Below are 18350 nucleotides of genomic sequence, written 5' to 3'. Positions count from 1 at the left end.
CTAAAACAGTGTATAGATTTTGATGCCCATTGTTATAAATTAGGTGAAGTTATCTGCTCTGTTGCAAACTGGACAGCAAAGTCTGGGGTCCTATGCAATGACCTCTGGCTGCTAAAACACATGTGGGATGGAAAGTTTCATCCCTGTGGTTGCAAAGTACCCTAAACTACTGCAGGAAATAAAGGAGCCCCCATCTGAATAAATTTTAGTTTACTCTATGAAAAGCAGAGAGTCTGGTTACAGATAATATCAACTGCCTTGTTAATGTTCAAAGGAACAGGAAGATATAACCTTTTCTATATATGATTTCTTAGAAAAGTAGTCTTTTCTAAGAAATCAACACCAAACTCAAACACATGATCACTACAGAATATCTTACATAGCGCTGTAAGTTTCCCACTTTTCTGTGCCACTAATATGTGTCAATGCATGTGTCTTTTCAACTCCACATGAGAGTCTTTTTCTATTTGTTGTTCTGAAAAGCAAGGAAGGAAAAACATTAAAACTCATTAAAAGGCAACAGTTGATTCTGGCACTCATATGGCATAGGGATGGAGATGTTTAAATAGCCTATTTCCAGGATGATTTTTTGTGGTGTAATAAGAGACAAAAAAAAAAAGGTTTGTTTATTGGTTTATTGATCAGTTACACATCTACGGAGTTTGTGATTGTGCATTAACGTAGACTGCGTTTTCTTTTTCCGTTTTTAAAAACTTTATTTAATGTATCTGTCTGCCTATCTGTGTTTTAGGGTCTACATGTCATGCACGACATAATAAAACTAAATACATCTAAACGAACCAAGAGTTTTGAACCATCGTGGTCTCAGGTCTATTGTCTCCACCCCGTACTTGTGGTGGAGGCAAAGTGGCCAGTGACCTCATTTTCATACGTACAAGAGTTGATATGTCAGAATTGGGGGGGAGGGGGTCTGAGTTGATGGGCCCTATTAGTATTCGCGTCCTTTGGGTGCGCAGTGTTGCCAGCCACGTCAGGCCTGTAGCAACTGTTCTTCTACTGCCTCTCCAAGGTTAGATACAGGGCCTTTGAATAGCTGGAAACACTCAAGGAAACAGACTAGGAGCCGTCCTGAGACCGCGAGACCAGGAATTAAGTTTTTCAACGTTAAGCCTTCCTCCAGCGCAGCTGTACGCTGTGAAATCGTCGGCTCGGACACTGACTGTGTTATTTTGTCTCAATAGGAGGTTGAGTAGCTAAGAAAAGACCATTATCGTCCGTCTTATTGGTGCTTAATGGAAACGCGCAATCATAAAAAATGGTTGCATTTGGAGAATATCCGTGAATGCGATCGTTCCCTCTTGACATCGGTGCGTCAGAAAAGACACCTCAGCTAGCTGGAGTCCGGGTTGGGTGTGAAGTCTTCACTGTGTGCCGTGTGCTGCTGGAGTGAAGGTGACTTGCGCCCCGTCGCAGTCAAGGCAATGCGGAGAGGAGTCACGGGCGCTCATCCGGTACTTTTCCTGCGCTCTCAGGCTCTTCTTGGAAAAAAATTGCTCCCTTTCCCACATTAGAAGGAAAGAACGTGAGACATAGAGCAACAATAGTAATCGTGGTTCAACACAGCCAGGAGCTGGCGAAGGTGAACTGAGCGTAAATCGAGGAGAGAATAAGGTGAACAGTAAGGTGCAGGTTGGTAAGGCAGGAAGAGAGAAAGTGGTGGAGTTTGAGGGGGATAAGACCAAATCGTTCTGTCTTAGGGCTGTTTTAATAGTGGATGTGTATGCATGAGTTCTGCATCGAATGGGCGCAAAAACCGCCCCAGATCCGCCGGGAACATCTTCCAGATCGGCAAGCCTCCTTATCGAGACTCACAAAGGAGGGAGAGCACCGAAAGTACCCGCAAAGCTCAGCGCGCCGTGGCCGACTGCAGAATGGTAGGTTTGCGGCACGTCAATTCCTGCATGGTGCCTCTGATAAGGAGTGCTGTGTTATTATCCCAAACGTTCTTTGTTTTAGGGTGAGCCAATATCCCGTGCATGCATGGTGCACAGGCGACAGCTCTTAATAGCTGTAGAAAAAAAGGGGGGATTAGAACCCGGTCTAGCAGCCTAAAAATAGCTATGTGCATTTGCATTGCTTTGTCGGCAATGAAGCCAAACAGAACACCTCGGCGTGCAGATTGACTGTGTGATTTGCATTTAAAGTGTGGAAAGCTGCTGGTGATTTGGGCTGATTTAAGCATTACCCGAATGACAAGATTATCCATCGTGGAGTGCATGATCTTGGCACATATGTGCTTTGACAGATGCTGACAGGAATGATGAAGCCTACTTCACCCTTTCATACATCAGTGATCGACATGGAGCCTCGCTGTTCGTTTACAGGACTACAGCAGGATGCTATGCAGGAGGTGCACAAAAAGAGCAGAATACTTGAGCCCGAAGCTCAAATTTCGAGGTTGTGCAAACAGCTAAATTTAGCATGCTGGAAATCCAACCAATTTAACAATCATTTAGTTTATCATGCACTCTTACTTTCCGCGCTATGCTTCACTTTCTGTGTTTTTCGCAGGGATCAATAAGCTTCTGTGACTGCACATGTGCAAGGCTGCAGTTTTTGAAATGCTGCTTCTGTTGAAGCATATCACAGTACAACTCCACATGGAGCATTATTTCTACCTATTAGGCTATAGGGAAACAGACAAACAAACAAGAAAGCAACAAACAAACAAACATGCAAACAAAAACCCGCTAAGGCGGTAAAGTGCTGCTCAGCATTTCCTTCTTGGCTGACACGTTTTCATGATGACAGGTCGGGTTAAGGATAAAGACTATTCTGCTCTAATAACCAGAACAGAAAGTCATATTCCAGCAAATGTTTAGCCTTTTATTTGTGTGATGCCTACTTGTCTAGGTCGTTAGGGAATAACTTGTTTTTGTGACATTATCTCACTGTAATGCAGATCGTTCAGGAATTCAATACACTTGTGGCTCTGTACCGTGAACTGGTCATCTCCATTGGCGAGATCACTGTCGACTGCCCTACCTTACGGGCCGAAATGCTAAAGACCCGAACCAAAGGCTGCGAAATGGCGAGAGCGGCACACCACAGTCTCTCCTTGATATCGGGGTGAGTTGGCACAGGCGCTGTCCGTGGTGCTGAAAATGAAAAGCTCTGAATGCTCTGCAACACGCCGCAGCGCCGGAAGTTATAAAGTAGCTAATTTTACCAAAGTAAATATCTAATTTGCATAAGCATCCCCATTTCAGGCGCTGTATAGTTTTTATAACGTTGTTCATCCAAGTGCCTGATCCATTAAAGTTTTTTGTTTTGTTTTTAAGTGGGCAAATTATGTCGGAGTCCTGCCAGAGGGCTGACAACCCCCCCCCCCCCCCCCCCTCCCCACACACACACACACACACACACACACACGCCCCCAATTGTGTCCTGAAAAGGTAAAGCGGAAGAAAATGGATGGATGGATGGAAGTATGTGGGAAAACAGAACATGAGATCAGCTTTTAAAAATCATGACATCTCTCATTTGTTAGCGGGAGAGCTTTACCAGGAAGCAATCACAACAACACACTGTAACTGATCACTTCCCATTAACTGTGCCTAAAGCCTAAAACGTTAATGCACAAAGTAGAGTGGAAGGGGAAAGGTTTGCAGGACGAATTTCTGAGATAATAGTATCAATAATGTGGAGCCGACTTTTTTTCTTTGTTTGTTTCTTGTAATGTATTATGAGAGTGGCTCCCTTTCTCTCTCTCTCCCTCTCTCTCTCTCTCTGTGTGTGTGTGTGTGTGTGTGTGTGTGTGTGTGTGTGTGTGTGTGTGTGTGTGTGTGTGTGTGTGTGTGTGTGTGTGTGTGTGTGTGTGTGTGTGTGTACGTTTTGTGAATTATGTCTTTGTTACTGTTGTTTGAATATTCAGCATGGTTTCCACCAATAGAAGCTATTTTCTGTTCTTGAGTGCAGAATTTTAAAAGAATATGAATCCTTTGGTTTGGGGGCCCGGGGTGTGCATTAACAACAAACAATATCACAATAAATCAGTCAAAGAAAGTGGTTAGATCTGAAGTTGACTCACTGTTTGGTGAATCCAAGTGTATTTTCCTGCTAAATTAAATTTCAAGTGGTTTGTTTATGATAAAAGTTTTGATTGAAGATATAGGAAAACAGCTTTTATAGAAGCCTGACAGGACTGCTGTCTTGGCCCACAATATCTCCTCTACAATAGCGCCAGTGGAAGAAGGGCAAAGTGAGGCTTGGGATTTTAAGATCCTCAGTGAGGCTAAGAAGCCAGCCAACTTGGCACACTCAAACTTACTTAAATAACAATTGGACAGGCTGAAGCCAGTGGTGAAAGAGATTTAGAGGACGTCTGCAGTGCCAGCTGCTTGCCAAAGCCTGGGTGCTGTTGGAACAATAACAGCGTCAGGATTTGTCTTGCAGTATGGGCCATGTTTTTACAACTGGTATATACTGTATATATAAAGTCATTAGAGATTTGTAAATTCATTGAATACTCTTCCATTAGAAATTACAGTATATGCCATCATTTTTTTCCAAGGACCACTTTTAAAAGGAGTTATCCTGCATTCTTTGCTCTATTCTGTGATCTATTTTCTTGCTTATTTATTATTCTGCTTATTATACCATATTATATACCATAGCATGCATTGTCTATTGTATACCTGATAAAATGTTTCAATTCAGTTTACTGAGGTTCTAAACCACAAGTTCAATGTGTGACAGTGAACATGTTCAGTGTGTGTTTCCCACCATATGTTTGCATAAATCACACAACTTTATTTGAATAGGAGCATTTAGTTGTTTAAAATAACAACCTTGTTTAATAGAGTAGTGAAGTGGTGGAAAATGTGCTGCATGTATTGACTCATAATTATACACCTATAGTAAATACAGTCATACCCACATCTTGAGGAAAACTAGCACTAACTATTGTGACCATGAATTTGAATTTCCATCTTCTGCTGCTTCTGCGGCTAAATAGAGATGGCGCAGCAACTTTAGAGTGAACTCTTAAGTTCTCACTGATAACAGCGTCCGCATCATTGTCATAATCATCACCAGCACATTTTCTAAACCTCTTTCCCTAAAAGCTCTTCTGGGCATCTAAGTGTCTGTCTCTACAACTAGAGACGCAGAGCTTGAATAGGCCAGTTTATTCCCTTTAATAAAATAAAGCCAGTGTGTCTGAATGGTTTGAATGATGTGGGGTCCTTCCAATGTGCTAGAGGAAAGCTGATTAGAAGGATAGCATTGTGACAGCTGTGCTTGAGCAACAGTAAAGCAGCACTGTGACAAAACGCAATGGCAAGAAGAAGCTTGCTCGTTGAAAGAGGTGAATTCTAGAGCATGATTTTTGTGAGAAAGATTTGTACCAAGTTTCACACCTTTTATCGCTGTCACTTTCCCATGTGATATTACACCCACTGGATATCACCTGCTGTTTCCCTTTGAAAACCAGATTAATATAGTTGTGAAGCTACTGTGGTGTCTCATAAAAGCTAATGATTAGCTCCAGTTGAATGAAAAATATTGTGACAGGCTTTTGTGTTGTTTGAATCGCTTCAGTGCATTTTATTTATATATTCTCGATGAGTTAAATAAGCAATACTGTACATACGGACACTTGCACAGGTGTGCAAAATCAATCAGTAGCAATTTGAATTTTGCTGTAAAACAACAGGTAAAAGAAGCACAATATATTTATTATCACTGCAGATTCTATAATCTTATCTTTAAATTTTAATTTGGAAATATTCCAGTGAAACTTTTCATGCATATTTGAGTTCATAATCCCATCTGGTATTAACTGCTAAGAATTTGCAGTTATTCTTCAGATTACTGATTTTGTCACTGTAATCACAAGCAGAAAACACTGTGAGTATTAAGAGGTCTATTCCTCATATCCATTAAAAAAAAAAGACATTTCCAAGTAAAATCATGTGACTGGCATATGATGTGACATAGAGGCTGTGCATCCTGAAAGTGCAAAAACATGTAAACATGTAACTGATTGTATTTCTTCAACACCTACTGTGTTCACAATTTAGATGAGTCAAATAAATCAGGTCATTGACACATAATGAGGTTTGAATACTTTTTAAATTTTTTTTATTTTTTTGCTTCATTATCTACTTTCCCCCATTACCAGATACCAGAACAGCATCTTGCCTTTCTTTTTATGCTGTTTTTTTGCTGAATATTGATTTAGATCTGTTCAGTCTTAAGATTAGAACATACACTGATTAATTAACAGCTATTAAAACATACATAAATGTACACACAGACTTACCAAGACTATTTTGTCTGTCAAATCCCACCTGGCTGATAAGCTTTGTTCTCTCCATGTGACATTTCAGGCCAGAGGACGGGGAGATCCACCCTGAGATCTGTAGGCTCTTCATCCAGCTGCAGTGCTGTCTGGAGATGTACATCACAGAGATGCTCAAATCTGTGTGCTTGCTTGGATCACTGCAGCTCCACAGGAAAGGTTAATACACAGATAAGCCTCATGGGTCATCGATAGACACCATGCTTTGTTTTGTTTTTTGTTTTTTTTTTGAGAAAAATGTGCACAAATGTGATTTTGCATCTCTAACTTCACTATCATTCCAATAATGCCATTACTAAACTGATCAAAAAACTTGAATGCCTGTGTACAAATGTACACTTGAAATTCACAGTGATCATGTGATAAAATAAATAATTTGGGTCAGTGTCTAGTAAAGCCGCATGATTAAGGCTATTTTCTGTTTGCTTTAGGTAAGGACACATGTGGCCCTCCTGGTTTGGATGGTAAGACGGAAGAAAGCTCAGACATCCCCATTCTGGAGGACACCTCTTCCTCTCCCACTGACTGTCCTCAGCTCTGCTGGCTGGTGGCCACTGACATAGAAAACATAGAAAAGTAGGTAAACAAAATGTGTTCTGTTGTGTCCTTCTGGGTGCAAAGAAGTATTGTGTGTTTGCACTTTTGGTTTTGTTTATTATGGCATAAATAATGTCACATTCATCTTTGTGGGTAAGTTGTCTCATTTGATATACACAACATAATACAAAATATTTTATCACATTAAAGGACATTTTACTGGACTGGAAATATATACTGTATTATCAAATTGTCATTTTTTTTTCCTCTTCTATTTACATGTTTAACAGCTAAGGCTTTCTCTAAAACACATTTATGTAGTTTGTGTGGTTGTGTGCTGTAGTTTTACCTCATAGCTGATCATATAGAGTTGAATTTGTCAAGGATTTGTTTTTGTGAAGATGTAATTGCATGTGTGAAGAAAACATTAACCATGTCTCTCATAAATGATCCTACAAAAACATACATGGCTCCAAAAATAATAATTTCTTTGGGTCATAAATAGCTGCAACATTTACAACACAGTAAGTATAAACGTGTTTGCATCTAGTAGTCACAGAGTGCACTGTGTATTTGACATTGGGTGTGTATTACTCATGCTATAAATCTGTTTAAAATTGAAACACATTATTCTGGCAACAAGAAAAAGAAAAACAACAAAAAAATTGTCCCTACATAAGTTAAGGTTAAGGGTTAGAGTTAAGGAGGGAAGACTACAGAAAAGGAACAGTCATGATTTTGTGCATTTGTGTACGTGAGTATATACTGTGTTATAGATAGGTTATGTACACAACCTAAAAGGCCTTATTTGCATTACTGCAGGGATATGAGGGAGATGAAGAACCTTCTCAGTAAACTCAGGGAGACAATGCCTTTACCACTGAAGAACCAAGGTGAGAAAGAAAACAAAATCCACAAAGCAGTAACACTTTTAGAATTTTTAATTGTGAAGGAGTACTGATTTAAGTGGACAGCACCAAAGCTAAAATGAGGAAAGATGTATGACTTGGCTTTGGTGTCTGTGTGTTCTGTGTCCCAGATGACAGCAGTTTGCTGAACCTGACTCCCTACCCGCTAGTCCAACAGAGGAAGAGGCGGTTCTTTGGGCTCTGTTGCCTGGTAACCAGCTAAGGGCCCCGCCTTTGTGGGTAGGAGGCGGCAACAAAGACACCATTACCCACTGTCCTTCACCACTTGTGTCTCCCACCAATCTATTACTGCCATTTTCAAATAAATTGTCTCTTTCTCTCTTTTTTTTTAACAGCTGCCCATTTTATAATTTTATTTTGTAATACAAAGAAGAATTGTACTTGCAGTGTAATGAAAACAAAAGTCATGAACATATATTTTAAGATATTTTGCAACAGATTTTCCCCTTTTTTGGTAAATGAAATGAGAGTTTGTCTAGAGATAATATCAATGTTCAGTTACTTCCACAAGCCTGAGTGAATGAAGTGGATTTATGTTTAAAAAAGGGAATCTAAATGTCCATTTTGTCAGAAATAATGTGATAACTTATGAACAGATGCCATTCACATATTTGAGGATGACTCTTGCAATGACAAAGTTTTACCGTTGTCTGTCTAAGGTGAAATGACAGGTTTGTGAAGAATAAGTTTGTTGTGTATTACAGTCTCCGTTTTCTGTTCCTTGCTGTTTTTCTTCTTAATGTACTTAATTTAGTCTTCCATAAAACAAGAACCTGTACCCAACTTTAACTTTCCAGCTTCAAAATGGAATAGATGATACAATAGTCAAAAGAAAACTTCTTTGCACACAATATCTATCTATAAATCAAGACATTAGACTTGTACATACACATACTCTTTACGCAATGCTCTCTAAATTATTTTCAAGGTTGCACGTGGTTAGTTAAGAAGCTGGATGCTGGTATAAGCAGAGAGTATCTCTCTGTCTGGGGCAGTCAAGCAGACAGAGGGCAGCTTATTAAATATAGTGATCACTGTTTATGGCAAGCTGAAGGTACAGTAGTCAAAGCTGATATAGGTCATTTTACATTGTTAATAAAACTTTTGTTATTGAAACCTACCCTCGAGTGTTTGTACTTGTCTTGCATGAACTGAAATGTCCACCAGGTGGAGACAAACAATCAAAACAGGACAAAGGCAAGACATACTTGTCTGGCACATTCTGGTAAAGCTCAAACACTGAATTACACTGAATTAATTAGCTCTGTTAAATTCAAATGAGGTGATTTGTAATATGAAATAGTTTGCATTCAGGGAGCAAATATGGATGCAGTTATGATGTTTTGCTTTATTTTGTTTTTTTGTTTTCTGTCCTCTATGCATCTTTCTTCCTTGTCATCCCCTAATTGTGAATATATAACATGTATAGATAGATAGATAGATCATCTCTTCAAGAATGAAAGCATGTGTCAGCTCACACGCACTTTTAACATCTTCTCCTCATCCCTGATGTATCCCATCAGCATTTGTGAACAACATCTGAAACTCAGGAGTGCATCTGCTGGCCATAGGCCTTTTTGAATTGATGATAAAACATTAAGTTGTTGGTGTCTTCACACCTTTTCGCAGGCAGGTTCAGACACACACTCACACGTGCCATCATACCGTGAGAGGGCTGCAAGCCAGAGGCAGGAATAGACTGTCAGCAGGGGTTTGCTTCGCAGGATGAGCTCTGTCGGATTTAGTAAGCACAGGACATCTTTTGAAAACGGCCCTACACTATCTCAAGCCAGAAAACAGATTTTCAAACATTATCCCGAGGGCTCTCTCAAGTCCTCTATTTTAGATAACCTACAGTTCAGTATGCTGTGTCTATCTGTGAGAATTACAGTATTTACTTCTGAGCAAACATCTCTCTGGATCTCAATATTAGTAATACAAAACAAGTGTAAAACTGAAGAAAGATCAGACATGACTGGTGTGCTATTTGTTTATTGTTAATACAGTATTGTTTTATTTTTACACATGCATAAAAATGTGCCTTTAAAATGTGTTAAGTCTTGGCATTTAAAACAATATTGGTTCCAATATTAAGTGGATTAATAAAAGAGGATGAATAAGAGAGGTCAGTCAATCAGGTCCCACCCTGAATGCTCAGGAAGTGCAGGGCTGGATACTGACAACAGACACCTTTTCTCCTTTACATCGCCGAAGTCCTGCTTCACATTCACTCATGGTCTGTGTGGCCGCATCCTCTCCAACATGGACACACACACTGTATCCAGGGTGCACACAATCTGCAGAGTCTTTACATTGACACTCACTAGTTTGATCTGAGGAAATTGTGTGAAGGCAAAAAGAATATAAATTACTACAAATTGCAGCTGCCATACATTATAATGGATTATTTATCACCTTGCATCTCCATACCATTGCAGTTCTCCCACATGTTGCAGCTGGCACAACCTGTTGTATTGCGCTGTGGCCAAACGCAGGTGCTGTCCTCTGCTGTTGTGTATTTCTTGCCTATACACTGCAATGCATGCATTTTGCACACATCCAGAAGGACTGATCTTCTACCTACTGTGGCACACAACTCCAAAGATGAACTGGTGGTGGTGGTGTGTGTGTGTGTGTGTGTGTGTGTGTGTGTGTGGGGGGGGGGGGGGGGGGGGGGGGTCATCAGCACCAAGCACAAAAAAAAAAAACACACAAGAGTAAATAAATCAATAACATCAGCCAGTTTGCCAGAACTCATATGACCACATTGTTTATTAGCAGAATAGACATACCCACACTCATTAGGCATTTTGCAAACACATTTTCCTCTGGAAAGCTTTTCCCACGGTTTACACCCCACTGTAGGAACAATGCGTTGTTGTATTGTGCTGTCTGCGGAATAGACAGAAATCATTCTTCCACATTGTCTACTGATATGCAACAATGAAAGAATAAAAGTAAGGGTCATTATATTCCACATTGTTACACAGCAGCCCTGTACCATCCTTTTGACTATAAACCTTGATATAAAATTTACCTTGGATGCACCTGACGTCTGCTGGGTTTGGTGAAAAATGCAGACTGGGATCACAAATAATCGTTGCTTCTCCTACTAGCTGTTTACCCTCTGGGCAGGACAATGTAACTGACTCCCCTATGCCATAGTTCTCCTTTAAAGGAGAAGCTATGACATCATCTGTGAGGAATCCAATCTGGCACCTTGAAACTTGAAGAAAATTTGTAGTTTAACAATGTAACACAGCAATTCATTATGATTGTACACTAAATGTTAAACTTGGGTCCATATAGTCACCTGTGCACAATCCAGGCCTGGCAGACCATGTTTGATCAGCAGTGCACTCTATGGTGCTTTCGCCAACAAGATAGAACCCTTGAGTGCAGGTGTATTCAACTGTACTACCCACAAGATATATGTCCTTCGGGACCTGTGAGGCATATGGTAAAGATAAGTTGATCAAGTTCAAATTCTCAGTTTTGATCTGTGAACACAATTCAATCCATCCATCCATCCATCCATCCATCCATCCATCCATCCATCCATCCATCCATCCATCCATCCATCCATCCATCCATCCATCCATCCATCCATCTTCTTTCACTTATCCAATTCTGGGTCTCGTCAGTCACAAGGCTAACACAGAGGGAAAGACAACCATTCACAATCACATTCACACCTATGGGCAATTTAGAATCACCAGCTAACCTAACCCCACTAACTGCATGTCATTGGGCCCAGTAAGAACCCACGCAGACACGGGGAGAACATGCAAACTCCACACAGAAAGGCCCCGGCCAGATGGTGGATTCAAATCCAGGACATTCTTACTGTGAACCACCGTGCTAAACATAACAACAGTCACCTCAAGGAACATTATAATGAAAGGCAGACAGAACATGCAACACATAACAATCTGGTAACAATCTGTGAGGAACAACTGGCAACAGTAGGAAGGAAGAAGTTCTTTTTTAACAGGAATAAACCTCAAGCAGAACCAGAATGACAGTGTTGCAGCAATTTGCCACAACTAGTTGGGGGATGGGAGGAAAGAGAAAAGAACAAAGGAGAGCCCAGAGAAACAAGGACAAAATATATCTCTACAATGGGAGAGAAGATATAAAACTCTGAAAATGAGCTGAGGCTTAAAGATAACTAACAAACGGTGACACCGAGGTAGACTCTTTTCAGTTTAAACAGAAGATATTAGATATTCAATTTTAAGTCCTATTTTTTAAGCAATAAATGCAAATAACATTATTCAAGTACCACAAAAGTATAAATTAGTGGGGTTAATAAATATTAAATGTTTGCAAAAATTTGTCACACAGTGTGCAGTAAATTCCTATTTTTGCTTCATCTTTACCAGAATGTAGCCATTGATCAGAGCAGGTGGGGTTCCACACTTTTGACTTGCAGGGAGAGTTTGGTCAAAGCACTGAGGCTCCATAGTTCTGTAGAAAAATTGTTAAATATAATGTGTTGTGTAAGTGCATACTGATAAAAGTCAGTGTGACACTTCCTCTTGCTGGAAATTCAATGCAATTGTCACTAAATTTATGCTGTGCAAAAAACAAAAAACAAAAAAAACTAAAAAAGAACAAAAAAAAAAAACAGGAAAAACAAAAAACAAACTTAGGCTCTTACTTTAAGTATTGCAGCTCTTGATCTTCACAGTCAGACGTCTCAGTTGCTTCTCCAATGCAGTGCTGTCCGCCATTCTGAGGGAAGGGATTAGAGCAGGAACGACTTCGTGACCTTTGATTCCTAGAGCACAATGACCAGGCTGTCCAGCAGGACCAGCTACCGTGGATCACTCCTTAATGACCAGCAACAGAAAAGAAGAAAGAGGAAGAAATTAAGGAAAATATTAAAGTCTACCATAAACTAGTGACTTAATTCAGCATCGCAATTTATTATCTACTTTCTTTTTATGCTGAAAGTTAGATTAATACCCCTCTTATATCTGCCACACCCCACAGATAGCTATTTTGGAACCTCTCAGCAAAAGCTGAGAAAATGTGTTTCTGTTTTTAAAAGGGGCTTTTCACTGGAATGTGTTCCTTTTAGACCTTTGAACTAACATTTGTGAGCTTGAAAAGCTGCAGACCCTACATGAAAGCCAATACCCACCCTGTTGACCTTCTGCCTCAGTTCCTTGCTCACAGGCCAGTCCAGATGTGTTAGGCTTACAGATGCATTTACATTCATCTCCATCCATGACAGCCATTCCATTGTTCCTGCAGGGCTGGCAGTGGCAGGGATCACTTTCAGCAAGGTACTGATCAATGGCTCTGCGAAGGTAGAGCTTCTTCACACCAGCACAATGAACCTCCTTCACCAGCTCTGACAGTGGTCGCAGCTGGCAAAGCAATAGGAGAAGAAAAGAGATGCAAGGTTGTATTTAGTCATTAGATGACACACTAAAATACTTATAAAATTAATTCAGCATTATATTCTTGCTTTTAAAAAACAAGTAGCTTATTTATCTTTCTTTTCACCTTTTGTTTTATGACCTGTGGAAATGATCTAACAGAGTCTGCCCAGTTTGAATACATTTCCCAGTTCCTGTCCGGATAGGCTAGGCTCATCGTCTTCAGCGCTGCAATATGTGAGACACCTCCTCCCTCCACATCCACTTTGTTCACATTATTATTCCTGCTACTACCTATTTTTAAAGGTTTAAAAAGATGGTGGATGACACAAAAACTTATAACATTAAAGTGCTTTTATAGGCACAGGTATATGTAAAATTAGGATACAAATTGTACCTTCGGTTGATGTGTGACCATGATGACCTCTCTTACAACTCTCTGTGGTGATGGGGAATATGAGAACCCAACGTTTAGTCCTTGTACATTCATCATACCGCTCAGTTTCACTGACTTGAAAAGAAAGGAAAAACAAAATCAGTGTCCGAAAAGCGTGGCAGGACTGAAGCAGGGCTTTATTGGGACATTTTTATCAACTAGATGCTTTGCTTGATATCAGAAAACTGCTACCATGTTATAGCAATATAATATGGTTACATCCAACTACAAGTTTGATTTTTTTTTTTTTATCTAATGCACCTCCAATTACAAAGAAAATGTTTATTGATAAATGCTGATTTAATTACATTTCAAATTAACTGCATTTTAAGACATTTTAAAAATTTGAGTATTTAAAATTTTTCATTCAAATTGATTTTGTTTTACATTTATAGATCTATATAATGCATATAGATATAAAATATGTATACATTAATTTAAACAAAGGATAACAATACTGTGTATAATACAAGTATCAGAAGAAATAGAAACATAATGGTTTATTGTTCAGCACCTTAAAATGCTGGGAAAAAGGTATGTGACCAAAAATATTACCCACTTTTTAAATTCTGTCAGTAATTTATTAATTCTTACCTGTAGTTCTTTCAGTTTCTTCATCAATTGTGGCAATAACTTTGAAGGAGCCTCCTAAGCTTCCTGCAGACAGGTAGTGTGTCCCAAACCTTTCCAAAACTTTCCTGTATGCCGAGTAGTCATAGACAGATGGGAGTTTGACAAGCACCTTCCAAAACTCCTCAGATATTGGGATGTACTCAGGAGAGTTAGTCTGGAACTGAGCTACCTCTATATCATTCTTTAAAATTACAATCTTGCGGTTCTGTGAGAAGAAAAACAATGTTTAATTTTTAGTTTTCCCTTTCAATATAAGACACATCATCACTGGAATTTGCTGTTGAAAGTGTTAGGGTTCTTCACACCTGAGTCCTGTCATGAGTTTCATGAAAATCATAGTTGTGATATCCCGACGTGGTCCCGGTCACTGTCTGTCGTTTGACAATATCCTTGGCATAGTGCCATTTGCTGGTGTACATCTCATCACTGAAGTCATTTTGGACTTTAACCTGGAAACAGAAGAGGCATTATAATGTTTGGATTTCATTTAGTTTAGAGAAATAAATTACTCACCTGGGTAATTAACATAGCTTTAAGGGGAGACCGTACAGGTGAACAGGATGAAATAGGTGAAGGATAGAATTTTTTTGTATTTAAGTTTTCTGAAATCTTATGTTTAAATATACAAATGAATCCTTGTGTATCTAAAAATGAGCAGAAATCTTAACTTTGAATAAAACCAGGTTTAAAAGTATCGTTTCAATGAGATGTAAAATTCTGTAAATAATTATGATTGAAAACTGGTGTCTTTAATGGTGAAACTGTTTCCAAAACAAGGACTATGAATTACCATGAACCTCAATGTGTTGATTACTTAGATAGAGACAATTCAATCAATGGTATCTTTAAATATTTAAATGGTTTTGTCTCTTTAAACATACTACATACTAATTTGCATAAACATAACTGGCAATATAAAATAATTCGATAAAACTGTAGTGAGATGAACACTTAAATGTGTAATTTGGACATTTTCTGGATGAAAACATTTTATAGAAGCAAAATAGCACAAGATCTCAAAACTGACCAATGTATGAAAGAAAAAGGAAGTTTTTGTCTGTAGTATCTCACCCTAATCACCAAACGTTTAATAAATTTTAACAAAATGGTTAGCCTGGTTAATCTTTGTCTACTAGTGATATGACTCAATTTCGAGCATCCAGCACCACAATGGACTGTATTTGTCAGACAAATGCTGAACATTTTAATTGTGATAGCATAGCATTATCATGGTCACATCACTGTAATTGCAATGTGTAGAAAATGTGGCCAAATTTGTATGATAGGTCACCTTTAACCCTAGCAGAAAGTCATTAAAAATAAAAAGTAGTGCAAACTCTTACTAACACCCAAAAGAAAAGAATGGTGACTCAAATATTATTATGCAAACAGGAAAATCACATGTATGAGATGTAGACCATAGCAAGTTGCATAGCTGGCTTGACAAAAGGGGCAAGCCAATGGGACAAATGTGAGATTCAACAGATTAAAAAAGTAAAAGTAGATCAAGTAGAAAATATTGTTATATTCACTCCTTAAAAACACTAAGAACCAAACATGAGAAGAAAAACCCACAGGGTACTTTTAAAGAACTAGGTGACCAAAGAAGTATCAACAAGAATCGCAGTGTCAAGTGTTTCCGCAGGTACCAACCAAAAAGCTGTACTGAAGAGTACTAAGGGGCAGTCGATAAATATTATTGTGAACACCACTGAAGATGGTGCGGCACTGGCCCCCAAAGCTCTTTGTATTGATGACACTTGCTCTGCGCTTTCCTGACACCACATCAAACCTACAGAAACAACAGAAATATAGAAATGTTCAATTCAATTCAATTTTATTTATTTAGTACCAAATCAAAACAGTCATCTCAAAATGCTTTATATTGTAAGGTAAAGACCACACTATAATACAGAGAAAACACCGACAATCAAATGATCCACTGTGAGCAAGCACTTGGAGACAGTGGGAAGGAAAAACTCCCTTTTAACAGGAAGAAACCTCTGGCAGAACCAGGCTCAGGGAGGGGCAGCCATCTGCCGTGACTGGTTGGGGCTGAGGGGAGAGAGACAGGACAAGAGACATGCTTTGGAAGAGAGCCAGAGATTAATAACAACTATGCAGAGTGGTGCATAAACACATACAGAAAACACATATCTCAATAAATCACAAAATGGGGACTTTTTTCTTACCCCAGTCCTAGGATTTCAACATTAGGTGGGGGAACTGAGTTTGAACAAACAATATATTTTACAATGTCACAGACACGCTCATCGTGTCCATCTTCCTCGCAGTCCTGATCTCCATTACACACCAGAGACTGGCTAATACACTTCCCTGCAAGTCAAAAGACAGATAGATACCAAATTTACTGTTTTCCTAATTCAGTAGGATTATGGTGGTGAAGACAGTTTCAATTCATACCTGATCGACAGCTAAACCTATTCCCACATCCATCTTCTAAAGGACAGCCTTGTGTGGTTTCACAGGGCCTGGTCTCGCTTCGTTCTCCGTAGCAGGAATTTCCACCAAACTGACGGTAGACAGCCATGGCACGGCTTCTTGTCTGTCACATCCACAGCATAACAAAGAAACATTAAAAAGTACTAATAATGAATGGTAAAATATGTTCACATGTTTTAAAAATGACATGATTTTAAGTATTTCTGATAGTGAAAAGTCTTTATCATAAACAAAGTTTTGTTTTGTTTTTTAACTGTATTTCATTGAATGTCACAAGATTGTATGGGTAAGAAATAAGTATATATATAAGAAATATTTTTCGATTAATTAATCTCCCTGACCTGTGATTTGGTGCAGCCATCACATTCTGACCAACTGCCAAAAGGGCCCCACTGACAATTAACTCTCTGGTTACACATCCTTGAAAATAAAATTTATATAAAATAATTCAAAATATGACAACATATATAATATAACAACCACAATATATTTATGATTTAAATAGTGAAAGAGTAGCCTAAACCAAAACCAGATTTACCCCTCGGTAGTGAACAGGATGAGGAGCCATAGCAAGACCCCCACACAGAGTCGTGCAACTTTCTGAGGAGAAAAGAAAAGAAAAGAAAAGAAAAGAAAGAAAAGAAAAGAAAAGAAAAGAAAAGAAAAGAAAAGAAAAGAAAAGAAAAGAAAAGAAAAGAAAAGAAAAGAAGTTTTAGTTATGGTTGCCATGTAAATATCACAGCAATGACAACATAATATTGCTATCTTGCTGAAATCATATCAGTTACAGAGTTCTGCATATGAAACCTTTTACAGAAATCTTAAAAAAGTATTTGAGCAAAATCTACTTGCCTTCATGTTGAATGAAGCACAGCAACAGAAAAATGAGCAGGATTTGACACTGGATTTTTGTTTCGTTTTTCCTGGGGAGTCCAGCCCAGAACAACACATGGAACTTATCAGGTTTCATGGGGAAACTTATGGATGTGTGTGTGTGTGTGTGTGTGTGTGTGTGTGTGTGTGTGTGTGTGTGTGAGAGAGAGAGAGAGACAGAGAGAGAGACAGAGAGAGTAACATCTCTCTGTCCATATTGTGAAAGAGGCAAGAAAATGTTTTGTTGGAAACTACTGCCAAAAAGTTGAACAAACAAAGCTGAACAAAGTTTCTTCTTGTAAGAGAGACCTTTCTAACAACAGATGTTTTTACTTATCATAGCAGGAAAAACAACAAACTGTGTGTCATGGTCCTGGATCTGCAACCCTTTGTTTATTAGTTTGATGGGCTTTTGTAGTTTATTTGCCTTCGTGATCACTGTTTCATTTTGCTATATTGTTTCATGTATTCTTAGTTAAGTTCCCAGTTGCTTTAGACTTCAGTTCTCCTTGTATTTTTCCCTCAGTGTCCCTCTCTTCTGTGTAAAGTCTCTTCCATCTGTTTTCTTCAACGTGTTTGTCTCCCTGTGTTGTGTCAAGTTTGTGTTTCTGTTTTCCTGTCTTCTCACTTCCTGTTTTATTTTGCCGGTCTTGTGTTCTGTGTGCTGTGTGTCCTGCTTTGCTTCCTCTTGTCTCCTTTGTGTCATTCTGTTCACCTGTTCTCTCAGCTGTTTCCACTTCCCAGTTATCCCTCTGTGTATATAT

The 18350-nt window shown here is 38.9% G+C and overlaps 2 protein-coding genes across 2 annotated transcripts; one reads left to right on the top strand and one right to left on the bottom strand.

Annotated features, from left to right (window-relative positions):
- Positions 1 to 1000: 1000 nt before the first annotated feature.
- Positions 1001 to 8864, top strand: rgs7bpa (regulator of G protein signaling 7 binding protein a). The gene is made up of 6 exons (XM_030737959.1): positions 1001 to 1895; positions 2924 to 3090; positions 6354 to 6484; positions 6757 to 6901; positions 7685 to 7755; positions 7902 to 8864. The coding sequence occupies exons 1-6, from the start codon at positions 1746 to 1748 to the stop codon at positions 7991 to 7993; spliced, it is 756 nt and encodes a 251-aa protein (XP_030593819.1). The 5' UTR covers positions 1001 to 1745; the 3' UTR covers positions 7994 to 8864.
- A 909-nt stretch (positions 8865 to 9773) lies between these two features.
- c7a (complement component 7a) lies at positions 9774 to 17660 on the bottom strand. The gene is made up of 18 exons (XM_030737387.1): positions 17566 to 17660; positions 17252 to 17313; positions 17055 to 17133; positions 16675 to 16816; positions 16443 to 16587; positions 15904 to 16042; positions 14556 to 14699; positions 14212 to 14455; positions 13579 to 13692; positions 13309 to 13475; positions 12941 to 13169; positions 12455 to 12626; positions 12174 to 12261; positions 11105 to 11237; positions 10829 to 11017; positions 10584 to 10683; positions 10222 to 10400; positions 9774 to 10124 (listed from the first exon to the last, which is right to left on the bottom strand). The coding sequence occupies exons 1-18, from the start codon at positions 17569 to 17571 to the stop codon at positions 9946 to 9948; spliced, it is 2511 nt and encodes an 836-aa protein (XP_030593247.1). The 5' UTR covers positions 17572 to 17660; the 3' UTR covers positions 9774 to 9945.
- Between the last annotated feature and the right edge of the window lie 690 nt (positions 17661 to 18350).

This window comes from Archocentrus centrarchus, chromosome 9 (genome assembly GCF_007364275.1).
Source record: "Archocentrus centrarchus isolate MPI-CPG fArcCen1 chromosome 9, fArcCen1, whole genome shotgun sequence".
NCBI lineage: Eukaryota > Metazoa > Chordata > Actinopteri > Cichliformes > Cichlidae > Archocentrus > Archocentrus centrarchus.
This window is presented reverse-complemented; position numbering and strand designations above follow the sequence as displayed.